The 14,919-nt window shown below is 38.1% G+C and overlaps 1 protein-coding gene and 1 pseudogene across 3 annotated transcripts; one reads left to right on the plus strand and one right to left on the minus strand.

The window, feature by feature from the left end:
- Positions 1 to 6,687, plus strand: part of LOC114565239 (uncharacterized) — a 14,080-nt pseudogene extending 7,393 nt beyond the window's left edge.
- A 3,025-nt stretch (positions 6,688 to 9,712) lies between these two features.
- On the minus strand, positions 9,713 to 14,582 carry LOC114565540 (uncharacterized). Of its 3 annotated transcripts, XM_028593645.1 has the most exons (11): positions 14,533 to 14,582; positions 13,519 to 13,630; positions 13,339 to 13,419; positions 12,673 to 12,853; positions 12,433 to 12,522; positions 12,217 to 12,294; positions 11,952 to 12,012; positions 11,505 to 11,543; positions 11,232 to 11,419; positions 10,558 to 10,742; positions 9,713 to 10,406 (listed from the first exon to the last, which is right to left on the minus strand). In XM_028593645.1, the coding sequence occupies exons 1-11, from the start codon at positions 14,568 to 14,570 to the stop codon at positions 9,972 to 9,974; spliced, it is 1,488 nt and encodes a 495-aa protein (XP_028449446.1). In that variant the 5' UTR covers positions 14,571 to 14,582; the 3' UTR covers positions 9,713 to 9,971. The 3 variants fall into 3 exon arrangements, with proteins under 3 accessions (XP_028449446.1, XP_028449448.1, XP_028449447.1); XM_028593647.1 differs by lacking the exon at positions 12,217 to 12,294; XM_028593646.1 differs by lacking the exon at positions 11,505 to 11,543.
- Between the last annotated feature and the right edge of the window lie 337 nt (positions 14,583 to 14,919).

A 14,919-nucleotide genomic window follows, 5' to 3' on the forward strand; every position in this document is an offset into this window, starting at 1 on the left:
TTGTCTGTCTCTATGTATGTTTGTATGTCTGTCTGTCTGTCTGTCTGTGTAAAGATTAATACAAATTGTCATGTACAAGTTTCTCTCCCTGTTTGTGTTTGTAAGAAGATGGCCTTAGAGAGGTGACCTTTTACAATTGATAATCTAGAGCATTAGGGCGGTGTGTATGTTGAGAAAGATAGTATGATGGCAAAATACATAACTAACAATGACACTTGTTTATTACTGATTTATTGCTGACAACTTTTTATTCTTTAACAAACAGAGAACACAAATTAATGAAGAACAAAGGGAAACTTTGAAAACATTTTTTGAGGATGGAATGACACGGGTTGGTTCCCCCTCATATCAAGAGCTGCATCAGCTACTGGTTTGGAAACCAATGTCATAGAAGTAAGGTTTACTTTAATTCCACAATTTACAATCAACATATCAAATAAATATAATTCTTCTGTACTGCTGGTAAAAATCTAAAGTTTTTGTTAACATCCTCCCTTCTTCTCTTATCTTCATAGTTGTCAGATTTCTACCAACCCTTATAGAGTTGGCTCAGGGTTTGCCTTTGGACCAGCTCTTAGTTATGCTGTTATAGTTTTTAGACTGCGGGCATTTCCTTCCCTTTGACACACTTTGAGCTCCCTCTCTCCTCTCTCTTTCCATCTGTGTTCATCCATGTCCTAGAAAATGCTTGTTACTAACCTAGCTCTGGGGAGCATTCCCTGGAGTCCATATGTTTTCTCACCCAGCAGTTTCCTTGGATTAGGATGGCATCTAAATCATGGTTGTAGCTGCTGATGGGGTCCTGCTCAACGCCTGCAGTGCCCTGTTACGTCCTGCTACACCCAGCTACAGCCTGCAGTGCCTCACACTGCTATGCCCTGCAGTTGCCCTGCTTCGCCTGCAGTAACCTCACGCCCTGCTGTAACCCTGCTTTCGTCCTGCTGCCCTGCTCGCCCTGCTATGCCCTGCTACGTCCTGCTATGCCCTGCTCGTCCTGCTACACCTTGCAGTGCCTTTTCAGTGCCCTGCTACGCTATAAACGGACGGACACACACACACACATACACACACAGTAACTCTTGGGGTAATTATTGTAATTGTTGGGTATTTAAATTATAGTGTGGTCTAGACCTACTCTATCTGTAAAGTGTTATGAGACAATTGTTATGATTTGATACTATAAATAATATATATTTGAATTCAGTTTAATTGGTGTAATTCTCTTTTTTTGTATTTTCTCTTTCAGAACTGGATTGGTAACTACAAGAGGTCCTGTAAAAGCTTGTTCTAAGCCAGGGCCGCCAAAACAAAAACTTTACAGAAGAGAGCTGTCACCGTACAATCTTTTTGTCGGGACATTCTCAAAAACAAAGGTGATGAACAATATTTAATTGATGCTTTTAATTGTTATACTAAATGGATTGTTGTTGTACATAGCGTTTACATCAGGGGTTCACAAGGGTCATTAAACAGATTTTCAAGAAAGTATTTGCCAAGTATTTCACAGACTCAGTGTAAGACTGCTGTGTCTATTGAAAAGAATCATCAGGTGATCTACTGCAAACGTTATCTTGTTTTTGCAGCGTTGTTGCAGGGTTTTACAAGCCAAGTGAACCAGTGTGTTGGACAGATTGTCGATTTTCTCTGTATGAATTTACTATAAAAGAGATGCTGACTCTATGGTGTTAAGTTTTCTGTGCATCTATTTTTGTTCTCAGGCACAATGAATGACATTAAGGGTAGGTGGTCCACATTGAGGGAAGATGTGAAGAAGCAGTATGTTCAGGAGGCAGCAGCACCTGAAGGCACATGGGCAGACACAGGACCTTAGCCCTGAGATGAGGGAGCTTAAAATAAAAGGGCATCTGAAGAACCTGAAGTTAGAGGTTTGGAAAGAAGCTTCCTTTGCTAGGCATTAGTGGTATCATTATAGTATTAGATGTAAGGATGATTGATGGCAATTGTGATGTGAGCAGTACATTGTGACAGACAATTGGAGTGTTTATCTGTAGATTATTTTAGAATTTGAAAAAGAATTCATCCCAAATAAAGATTCCATCTGATTTTTAAACATCTAGGGTATACTAAATCAGGTCCTCCGATGATTCACATACTCAAACCATATCCATCCAAATGTATGTTATAAGCAATTATTAAAACATGAAATGGCAAGCATAAAATAAATAAAATAAAAGAATAAACACTGTAAAACCACAATTAATCTGTAAAACAAAGTAGTTGGGTCAAGTGTTTACAAGGCTATCAGCATCAAATATTCTCACATTAAAAAGATTGTCGAAGGCTTATACCACCCCTCTCAAACAAACTTTTACTGGTTGGGCTATCTATTCAGATCAAGGTGGTCAATTGAAACATTAGTAGTCACATATGGCTATGAGTCCATTAGACTCCATGTATATGGAGCTAATGTATAGTTTATGTAATCTCCATAAGCACTTATTTCTCACCTGTGACAACACTGTTTTCATAGAGATTGCCTAGCCCTGTTAAGAGTTGTTTCATCAGTGTATGTTGGATCTTTAAAATTAACGCTTGTCCATTTTGTTTATAATCAATTATTTACTATTTTTGTGGTTTGCTTGTTTCTCTAAATATTATAAAGGTGTCCAAGCTTGAGGCTCTGGGTGTGGGACGGCCATTTTATCCTTTGACAGTCAAAAGGCCAGAGGGTCTTTGAAATGAGTAGCAAAAAAGCCACTGTGTTCCTTGACTCAACGGACACAGTGAACAATTTTGCACTGCATTTCAAAGGTAATACTGTATTTGTTGTATGAAAGTCCACACAAATGGACTCAGCCCCATAATAGTGCAAATATACATAAAACAGTTTTATGGAATTAATTGTTGTCTGTTTTTCACATCTGCAGCCAGCTCCTCAGCCGCAACACCTACTACTAAAGAGCCCATCAGTGTGCTTTTGAAAAAAGTACAAGATCTTTTCAACCAAAGATATAGTAAGCATATCGTTCAAACACTTTTTATTATTATCAAATTAATAAATTATGTATCTTATGTACCCATCAACCATAAGATTATGACACTTTAACAAAACTAGCTTTCAACAGGAGGGGAAGTCAGAATTATCCAACTGTGTAACATGTGCATGCATATGTGCCCACTTCTTTCAGAGGAGGCCGGAGGTACTGGAAGGCTCCCCTACCAGTCCATTGTGAATAACGATGATGTAACAATCAAAGTTGCTGGGCTGCCCATTGGACTTCACATCAAGAAGCCCTCCTTCTCGGAAGAAACCAATTAGAGGCCATTTTGGCAGCTGCTGAGCAAATTTCATTTGAAATAAGTAAGTGATATTAACAGTGGCTGTTGTCTTTCTTCACTTGTGTTCCTGCAGACCATTTGGCTCTATGCAAAGTTGGGAAAATAAGTTAACTAAAGAATAATACAGGCCTTCATGTGAGTCTTTGTTAAGTGCTGGGCCATTGCAGACATCCAGAACAGCTTTATTGCATTTGCGTCTTTGACAGTTTGTAAAGATTGTTACAATATTCCTCAGTTGGAGTTTTCATCATTATGGGGGTGGCAGTAGCTCAGTCTGTAGGAGTTGCTGGTTGCTGGTTCAAGTCCCAGCACGGACCAAAGTACAGAGTGTGGATTGGTAGATCTAGAGATGCCAGTTCTTGGGCACTGCCAGCAAGGCACCATGCCCCCACCCCCCTACCGCAGCCCACTCACTCTGACTCTCCATTTGTGCATGAATAGGTCCTGAGCATGTCTGTGTGTGTTTCAGGCCAGTGTGTAGTGATTTCTAACAAACAGAGTGTAAATTGTAATTTCCCACTGGGGATCAATAAACAGTATAAATTAATTAAAATTATAGTATAACACGTTTTCTAAAAAGGCACCTCTTCAGAATATCCTGTAAGTGTTTAGTTAAATGTGACTGGGATGGCCCTTGGCAATGGTTTACATATTTTTCATGCTCATTAAACTATTAACTATAAACTATTAAACTAATCTTCATTGATACTGCTATGTGATTATTTGTTCTCCAGTAATGCAGGAAGACCAATTATTTGTTATGCTCATATTACACATGTTTTCCTTTTTCCTAAACATATCAATTAGATACAGCACAATGCAACCCCACTGACATGGCAGAGGGAATGTCCGAGCACATGGACGCAGAAGGTGCGGAGTTGTTTTATTACCTCCTGGGAACTGCCAAGGTGATCTTTAGCAAGGCACCGAACCCTCCCAACTGCTGGAGATCAATAAAAGATATGAATTAAAAATTGAATTAAATTTAAATGAATATTTAACATTAAACTTAAGAAGCACATTTCACTACATATGTAACTTTTGTAATTCAACCTCATTACACAGCATATTTGACCACTGTCCACATGTCTGATGTAAATTATATGATGAAATTTTCACCTTTGTGTCATGGTTGAATGTCTTTAAATCAACAGACGCAGCAGTTTGCATCCAAAAAGTCAGTGGAACAGATCTTTGAGGCTATGTGTGGAAATGGTATTTCTTGCAATCTTAATACATTTTGAAAAACAATTGCTACAAATCATTTACTTGTTTGAAAATTACAATATATAGATACAATATTTATCCAAGTGACATTAAACAGTTTCTATAAGCTTGGTATCCTGATCATTTCACACTTTGAATTGGCTGTTGAGATTTAGATTTAGATGTTTACTATAACCATTGACAGTATAAATGCTAAATTAAAATTTTAATTAAGATTCAAAATTTGCATCTAGAAAGATGTTATTGTGTTTTTTTTTATGTTCTTTAGGTGCACAGCAGATGGAAGGAGAGTCCTCAAAACAGCCACTAATGTAGCCATTGTGATGACTGAAGATGAAGGTATCTGTCCAAACTGTGGTTATATATATTTAAGGAAGTCCAATTGATACTAATAATGCCTTTTTCAAGCAGCAAAGATAAAAACAAGTAATTTCAACAGATTACAATACTGCAATATGTTTCACAATTACAATTACACAGGTGAAAACTGGTTGAATTGGATTGAACCTAAAATGCATTTGATTTAGGTGCAGTCCAGTGGAAAAAAAAAAGTTGAAACAACTGAAAATAAAATATAAGAACAAAGGTTCTGACATGAAAATTAGGGATATTTCCATGTACAACTAAAAAGGCCAGGCCTGTTATCTATGGGGAAAAAAAACGACAGTTTTGTGTTTTTGACCATGGTAACGGTTATGCTGTGATAAACTGAGGTGCAGGTCACCTGATAAAAGGTGTCACTAAATAATTACTTAAATTATCTCCCTAATTTAACATTTTCAGAAATTATTTTTTCATTTCCCAGCCCTCAGCTAGCCTCGTGAGACCGTCCTGATCTGGCGAGCTCCAGTTTTCCACTCGCAGATCAGTCTGGTATCTTGAGGCAGAGAATATTTGGAGCCGATAGCCAAACGACCGGGCCAATCAGCGTTGGTTTTGAGGCGGGTTAGGTGGTGATAGACAGATGGTTTATCCAATCAGCTAACCAGTATTATCAGCCAGCGGTAGCCCTAATTCTGTTAACCGCTCGCTAATGCTTTTTCTCTTGGATCCTTCTTTTGGAATATGGTCCGGGAACCTGAAATGGGGCCTTTTATTCCTAAATTCTCGCTACACAAGCGGTAAATCTCCTTTACCGACATGTTGCTTGCATGCTGAGCTAACGAGCTATGCTTTGCCTGCAGCAGCAGGGGTGGGCTTGTGGTTGTATTTTCATACGCTTAGTGGATCTGATTGGTTGATTTGCCCGCTATCACCAACATAGGTGATAGACAGATAGTTTATCCAATCAGCTAACCAGTATTTCCGCCCTTCCCAAAAGTTCTCCAACGGAAAGTTCCCAGATGGATATGCCGAGCAAATGCGAAGCGATCCATCTGGCGAGTCAGGTTACCCTCAGCCCCCTCTGATTGTCAAACCAGCGCAATTTAAATGTCAACTGGGCTCCACAGTCTTTTCTGACTTATTTTATTGTTATTTAATTTTGCTTGGTGTTTAACCGTTAAAAAATCAGGGAGATTTTCATTTGGCAAAAGTTGTAAATGAAATGGCTGCCTTAGAGACATTGTTTTATATATGTTAATGATTTCAACTAACTGGCTTCACTTCCAAAATATTTATGTTTTCTTTCTCGGGTAGATGGAGGCAATTTGTGCTGTGTCTGCCGCATACATTTTGACGACCAGAAGAAGAATGCTACAAAGAAGTGGCGTTCATGGTCTCAGTGCTCAGTGTGTCAATCATGGTCCCACACTGCCTGTGGTTTTAAAAAGAAGCATGTGCCTTCATTGCCAGGGTCAACACACCATGCAAACACCCTGATTTCTAGTAGTCTATATCTAGGTCCATTGCCACCGAAAATTCCACGGATAGCCATCATTTTCAGCTGATGTCCATCCCCTTCCTGTTTCTTTGTGTTGGCAGTAGTTTTTGTGTTCTCTGCAGGGTAAATCCAGACAGCTAGCTAGACTGTCTGTCCAATCTGACTTTTCTGTTGAATACAAATATTTACGTACGAACGTACACAAGTTTGAGGTTTTTTTACTGTGTTGATGGCCCCGACTGCATCTCTACAAACACACACACTCCGTTTAAAAAGAACCCTGGAGTGTTTGGTCGGAAAGTCCGGCTTGAGTGAAAGCTCATTTGAACTCTGGTGCATGTCTGTCTGGTTTGGCCGGCAGCCTTGAGTTGACACGTGATTTAAAGCCTGTTAACATTTATTAGGTGCCTGTTCATCATTTTCATTAAAATAGGCTCCTTGTGAATCTTGCCTCTACATGCCTTTGGATTACACTTATATATTTTAATTTACCCTAGTTAAAATTCTTTGTACTTTATTGTTGTTTATTGGCTCCATCAATGTGGTCCCTTTCAAACCGTACAATGTGGGGAACATTTAAAGTTATATTGTACTGAATTGAGTACACATGTTGGAAATAAAAGGTATCCTATTTCTCAGTTTCATTATTGGCTTACCTATTCAATACCCAGGGTCACTGTATGATTTGATGTTTTACATAACTTAAACTTATTTTCCACAGTCCTACTACCCAGACTGTTAAAATTTCCTTGTTTATTGTCACTAGTAGGTATTTTGCAAAATTGATACTGAAAAGAGGGTTTATGTCAAAGGGATTAGTAAACTTGTGAAAACGTGGGCATACAGTTGGAAGACTACACTTTATTTCTAATTTAAAAATAAATTAAAAAATAATGGTTGGATTTTCAAATGTGCAGCATGACATTAAGTATCAAAAGAAAATATGAAAAGTACAATTGATACATCAACAAGATAGAAGAAGAAAAGCTACAAGCAAAGAAAGGAAAAAAAAAAACATAAGATAAAGATACAGAAACGTAAGTACACTACACAACACAACCCAACAGCTAGCACAAGACAACCATTGTTTTCATTGGTTGCTATGGACGCTGCTTTAGCTGAGGCTGAAACCATAGAGGCTGAAACCAGCTAGCTTGCATCATGGCTTGCATGACGTACTTCCGCTCACAAGTATTCTTTACTGTCACGTGTTAAGCTTTTCTTTCTAACGTTTTAGAGAAAATATGAAAGTGTCCGTGACAACTCAACAATATGACGTGTTTATGTTAAGGATATCCGTTTTAATTATTATCCATCGATTCTGAGAAGTACATTTTATTACGTCAGTTTGGATAGCGGAAGGCTAGGGGCGTTCGAATCATGGTTAGAGCTGTCCGCCGTGGATGGGCTCCATTCCGTTTCAAATTGCCGCCGGTCGGCCGCAACCCACATCCAAATGCCACTAGACTATATCTCTATTAAGAAAAGACGTTTAATAACCTGTGATTGTAAAATTTTATTTATGTCATTTGATTGTATACTTAAAAATAATATGTCGCTGGGGATATGCTACTTAATATTAAATCAGCGTTCTTGAAACATAAAACAATTTCTACATTAAGTAGGCCTACCATCTGGTTGGATTTTACAGTAGGCTAAATAGGCTATGCTAGATTTGCCAAACATAGCTGAAGCATTTAGTTGCTCACAGTGACAGGGTGTTGGAAGGAGGAAAATGTTAAGAGAAAAACTAAATATTTGCCTTTTGTAAAGCTCAAAATAAAAATTTCAATGGAGGAATAGCCTACAGAGAATAGAACAGGGCCTAGGGCTACACTATGTGTCCTCTTGGTTTTGAATAACACTAATAATACACGTTTGATTTACAACCCTAATAGCAGCATTAACATAATAGCCTATGCCATGTGTGTCCCAAACAGAAATAAACTGTGTGTGTGTGTGTGTGTGTGTGTGTGTGTGTGTGTGTGTGTGTGTGTGTGTGTGTGTGTGTGTGTGTGTGTGTGTGTGTGTGTGTGTGTTAAATATTTTTACACAGTCAGAAACAAACAAACAAACAAAAAAACTTCATTTTATATATTAAGCCTTGAAAGTGCTCTCTGAAAGAGTGCACCTGCTGGCTTGTGTCTGTGAAATGAGAAAATTAAAACTTTGTTGTAGAGTTGAACCAAATACATTGTTGGAAAGGTCTTGTCCTGGAGAGTAACATATGTTAGTATAAAGATTCTTCATGGCTCCTGCTTTGAATGACCGCCCTTTGAAACATCCCTCTGGTGCATGTTTAAATGCTTGTAATTCAGTAACAAAAGGGTTAGAGACATGGGACCAAGTGTTATAAAAAGCTATTGGCCTCATCTATCAAGTCATTATAGTCAACAACTGGGGGTGGTGTCAAATACTGTTAAAATGTAATTTAATTAATTTTAACCAATTTAACAATTACATATTTGAAATATGATTACATAGATGCGTTTACTATACACCTAAACCCCTCACTCTACTCTCATCTCAATATTTACAACCTCCAATTCTAAGAAAAACTGTAATGTTTTAAAAACTACAACTCCCTGTAGCCACGCCATGTAGCTTGATACAAATCAGCACTACAGTTGTAGTTCTTCTGGTTTGCAAATTAGGGTTGTAAACTAGGGTTCTGAAAAGATATATCTACTGAATATTTCAAATATCTAGTAAATCCGAATTAGTAATTACACAGCATCTAGATGTTCTATGTTAAGAAAAAATGTATATGTTGGTTTATTTCAGAAATATAGAGCTCAACATTGACTACCCACTTTTTGAATGGCTCTGCTTCCGGAAGTGTTTTTCCCCCATTCGAAAATAGCTGATAGAAAGTTTTAAGCCTGTAACCATGACAACCAGCTACAGATGAATAGTGAGCATAAACCATTTGATTCGGCAAAAAAAAAACATTTTGAAAACGGCAAGAAAAGGCATATATATCTATGGAAAAGGCAAAGGTAGCCGTTCGTATTTTTGCGGGGTAAACGTTTCTATGGTAACAGCGAGATTGGACAATCAGAGACGTTGCTGTTACGCGTAACATTGTGGGTAGTGTTGTTTTTTCAATGTACTTCCGAAAACCTTCTGCTACCAAAGATTGAAAAAAACTTTATTTAAGTATCCTTCTTAGAAAAACATACTGTACAGATACAATATTATGGTTAAGTGTTAAGTGTAATCATTCAAAACACCAAAGCTGGCTATACATTGAGTACAACAACGCTTTAAAAAGTTACTTAGACAGCAGCTTCGACAAAAAAGTGTTTATTTATTGTCCAAAAACAGCTTGTTTCAATATTTTTTTTTTCACATTTGCAGGACTGTTCAGAGCTCAAGAAAAACAAACATGGATTTTTTTGCAGTTAGACTAATCAACTAATCAGCAACACAGCATCAATTAGATCCTGATCAGTTACAATGAAAACACACAGAACCTAAACTGTCAGTTTGTTGAATTTTGGTTAGCGCTGAATTAAGGAGACATTTTGAATGATAAATAGCAAAGCATACAAGCCTGCTCAAACTATTCATTAAAAACCAGGAAGCAGCAAACCAGCCCTAGTTATGAGTGCTTACAGTGCTAGTTGCTGTCATTATCATCATCATCATCATCATCATCATCATCATCATCATCATCATCATCATCATCATCATCCACGTATACCAGTGTCTGTATGCTTGACATGGGGAGGTCCTGAGACAGGTAGGGGGTTTCTGGGACGACATAACTACATGTTGCAGGAACAATGTCTGGTACATGTTGGTGAAACATCACAGTGGCATGATGTAGCTTTCTTTCCAGCTGTTTGAGACGTTGGATTAGAGCAGCTTTTGCACCAGGCTGCTCTGTGTCATTGATGGCAGAGCACAGAAAGGCATGCTGCTGATTGAGGTGTTCAGTTACAGTTCTCATTTCCTGGTAAAGCATGTGCTTTTCCTCAGCTGCCCGTGTCCTCATATGTAAGGCATCAATTCCACGCCTTTTCAGACTCCTTGAAACATCATCTTCTTCAATCTAGTAGAAGACATAAGGAAACAAAGTGCTATCTCATGTTAGCAGGTGGTTGATGAAAATGATTGCCAGGTAGTTGTGGTTACTAAGCGGTTGTCAGATGGTTACTAGAGTGATTGCAGTGTGGTTACTAGGTTTAGGTAACTAGACTTACAGTTTCATCAGAGCAGAAGTAGACAGGCCAAGAGGGATCGCATGCTTCCTGAAAATCAATTGTTGCAGGGAAGATGCTCATCTGCGGTGGCCACTGAATACGGTTGTATTCCTTGATTGCTTGTCTCAGTCGCTTGTTGGAGTTGGCTACCTGCTTGGACAGTCTAATGGCAATGCCCTGCCCATCTGAAACAAAGTTAGAAAACACACATGCAAAGAAATGAATTAATTAGCTTGTATTATGGTCCTTTGAAAAGTTAAAATTCAAGTCTTAAAATTCTATCTACTTATTTTATCTACTTATCCTAGAGGTGGGCAATATATCAATATTATATTGTCTTAGATTTTGATATCGTAATATCATAAAATGGCATAAGTGTTGTCTTTTCCTGGTTTTAAAGGCTGCATTACAGTAAAGTGATGTCATTTTCTGAACTTACCAGACTGTTCTATTATTTGCCTTTACCCACTTATTCGTTATATCCACATTACTGATGATTATTTATCATATATTATATTTTATCATTTATCTAAAATCTCATTGTGTAAATATTCTGTGAAAGCATCAATAGTTAACACGACACTATCGTTGTGGTATCGATATTTTGGTCAAAAATATCGTGATATTTGATTTTCTCCATATTGCCCAGCCCTAACTTATCCACAGCACTTTACCTGGATATTTTCTTTTCAGATGGAGGAGGACTGCTCTCTCCCTTGATTCAGTTCTTGCCTTGCATATAAGTTGGCCTCTGAGGTCACTGTCAACATCTTTAAGGGTAGACTGGAAGTCTAAATCAGATTCTTTCCATCTTCTCCCAATGCGGTGTTTTGTTTCAATGTTCAGCAGAGAGTTCTCAATTCTACAATGGTCATCAAGTAAATATTATTAAATGTTATTTAGACACTTGATCAGAGAACAGCAACAGACAGATACAGCCTACTTACTCTGTTCCATCCTCCATGTACAACTCACGAGTTCCAGATCTATACATTACAAGAAGTACAGCACAAGAATTCAGTAGTTACCTACCAGAAATAATTACTGTGGTACACCTGACCAAACACTGTAGAAGTTATAAGGAAGGCCTTGGTGGTACTGCAGCATTATAGCAACTTTTCATTTATAACAGGAATCTTCAACAGGGGTCTTCAGAGTCAATGCGGTGGGGGGGTCTTAAAATGAATCCAACATATTATGAGTTGAGCTGCTTATAGGTGGGCCTATAGGTAATTAATAAAAACGTTGGAAGAGTTCCCTAAAAAATATGCTGTTATTGTCTCACTCATAGCTATGTAATTACACCTAGTCTTCCATGTTGAAGCACATCAGTAGGTTACTTAAAGATGGGTGTAATTACTATATAGTCTTACATCAACACATTGAAGTCTTACTTGAACTTGTAGAACTGAATCAGCTTGGTGATGTAGTCCCTTTTCCATCTACAGACAGTGTCTGGAGAACAGATAAAGACATTACTACTGCTATAATAAAGCGCTTAATTTCATGTTACTTCTTTACCCTCACAGTTTACAGGATTGTATTTCATTACTGTACATGGAAAGGTAAGTATAACATATTTGCAATAGTCTTTGTTAATAATATTCATGACCTTAGTACAATATTAAAGACATTCACACATTCACTTCAGTTGCATACGTATTGGTTTCTGTTTCTGTTGGGCTAGTTCGATCTCCCTTTTCTTCCATCTCTCCATGTCTCGCTCAGAAACCAACACTAGGCAACAACAAAATAACAGGAAACAAGACAATGAAAACCGTCATTGCTACATACTCACAAAATGCGCTTGTAAATGGAATCTAAAATTCTTCCATTCACAACTATTGTTGACTGCTTCTTATGTGCAGGGTTTACCTGGTGCCTCTCTGATGACAGATGAGATGTCTTCTTCAGCGAGAATTGATATTTTCTCTGCTCTGTCTAATCTTTGCAGGAGCTGGACCTCTGTAAAGAAAGTTTAATGTACTTATGCTTACCAATTTGTGTGTGATCAGCTTAACTCCAAAATATATCAAATGTTTAGACATTAAACAACTTGGCACAGTGGTAACACTGAACAACAAATTTAGACAGGTTATACAGCAGTGGACAAACCCAGGTCAGTTGATTTCCTCCGTCCATAATGTAAAAGGGCATCAGTCAGCAGGTCAAGGCGGTGAGATGGAGTCATCTCCTTTGTGACTCTGGCAAATCTTCGGAGGAAAGACCACAGCCTTTCCATTCCTTCCCCATCTGTGAGCCCAAACCCTTCAAGCCGCCTGGTGCTGTACTTGATCTGTGATTAAAGCAAAGTCTTAGAATATCACATGCACTGGCACTAAGCATTATCCTACTACAGTGGAAACTGCTTATCGTGATCATGGTTACACCCTGACCTTTCAGACTTGAAGGGCTTGGGGCAGGAGAGGGCCCTGATACAGTTTATGTTATTTTAAATCAGTAGCAAAACTGTCCATTTCATTACTTTATATTAATGTAATAATTATAGAAATTAGATGTTAATCAGCATAAAAAATAAACAAAAATAAAACAAATTTGCTTATAACAATCAACTTACAGTTATTAACTTGACCTGGAGAGATATGAACACTGTAAGCGGTTTCCAATAGATCACTAAAAAGTGCATCTCTGAAACAAGTCAAACACTAGGTGGGGAAATGTTAGAATAAAGATTACTTTAAGGCATTTGTACTTATCTCAGGTGTACAGTGGATAGACATTAAAAATGGAGGCCAAAAAGAGAGCAAATTATGAATTTACCTGGCAGGGCAATTTGTGTCCATAAATGTGAAAAGCTGGTACGGCCAAGGAGATGTTTTGTGGTATGCCCTCCCCGGATTTCTAATTGAACACAGTATGGCATAATTTTGAGTTAAATAGTCAAGGTCTTTAATCGAATCAATAATTCAGTTTTACACACACAAAAAAAAAAGTACTTACACGCATATGTGAGGCAACAACACAGGCAATGTCATAGACTACTCTGAGGTGTATGTTCTTGTCCTCACGTCTTCGAAGAAGCTCATCAATGATATACAGAGGATAGGCTAATCTATTTCAACACAAAAATGTGAATAATCAAACACTTCATACTGAGGAAAAGTGAAGACTTAATAAGGACACTCAAAATCATACAAACATATAAATAAAATGAAAATTAGAATGGTGGCAAGGTTTAAATTTTGCAATATTTTGAAATCTCCCATATACATTCCATGAGATTCATATTTGGGGATTGAAAAAAAATGTATAAGCTGTTTCCCAATTCAAGGTCTGCAGCCTTCGAAGGCTGCAACTGTAGACCAAATGGCTTATGTTAGGTTCATGTTATCCTACGCATTGAATATTGACTGAGTCAATAGTAGGGCTGGGCGATAAAACGATAACAATATGTCTCGCAATAGACACGTAATCAATATCAATAGAAAATGCGGCCGATAAAACGTTTCATAACTTGTTTTTCTTCATCAGAAGAAACCAGAGGTTGTGAAGCAAGTTTGGCTGCATGAACAAAGGCCCTCACTCTCTGGTAACCTAGCAATGTAGGGAGTGACACTGTAACAGCTAATCATGTAACAGTATCAAGTTTGGTTGCGCCACATCACTGTCTCGTGTTCTTCAATAACAGAACTGGCGTGGAGTGATAAGTGGAAAGTGAGTGCCGCAGTGAGCGAGGAAATTGTTGATAAAACAAAGTCAGTATGGCAGTTTTTGGGGATTTTATAATTCTGACCGTAGACAGACCAATGTCATCAGACCGTCGTCTCCACCAACACCGGTAATACCACAAACTTGTTTTACCACCTTAGCCGCGCTCCTGGTCCTTATTTTAAATAGGTCATAAAAAAATATCAATAATTATCAATATCGACCGATATGAAACACTTATATCGTGATACAGTTTTCAGCCATATCGCCCAGCCCTAGTCAATAGTCATAAATGTCACTACTTGCCTTTCTCCTTGGCTCATGTTGACAAACATTAGCGGCATTTCATGACGACAGGAAGCTCAAACACTCCTGTAACATCAAGTTTCTTTGCTTGTTGTTGGGACCTCAGAACATTGCCAGCCTTGAAGTTACTGCAGTCCTAAAGATTTAAGGAACTATTAGATTTATGAGCAGAATAATGGTCTTCTTCCAGGAGTTACATTTAACATTTCATGGACTCAGATTTTTCAGTCCTAATACAGTATTCTGCAACTGTGACTAACCTCGTTAGGCTTTGAGCCGTCAGGATGTGAAAGAAGGTATTCCTCTACATCCTTTTCATCAACAAACATGCGGGTTCCATGAAATGGCTCAACCACACTTGTCCCTGAGCTTTGCTTCCGCACAAGG

This window comes from Perca flavescens, chromosome 12 (genome assembly GCF_004354835.1).
Source record: "Perca flavescens isolate YP-PL-M2 chromosome 12, PFLA_1.0, whole genome shotgun sequence".
Classification (NCBI taxonomy): Eukaryota; Metazoa; Chordata; class Actinopteri; order Perciformes; family Percidae; genus Perca; species Perca flavescens.

Excerpts from the sequence above, each read along its gene's own strand:
- LOC114565540 (XM_028593645.1), bottom strand. The coding sequence starts at position 14,570 with ATGCCGCTAATGTTTGTCAACATGAGCCAAGGAGAAAG. Across the intron at positions 13,631-14,532 it reads AACATGAGCCAAGGAGAAAG|ATTAGCCTATCCTCTGTATA; the intron begins GCAAGTAGTGAC and ends GTGTTGAAATAG. Across the intron at positions 11,420-11,504 it reads TACATGGAGGATGGAACAGA|AATTGAGAACTCTCTGCTGA; the intron begins GTAAGTAGGCTG and ends TGACCATTGTAG.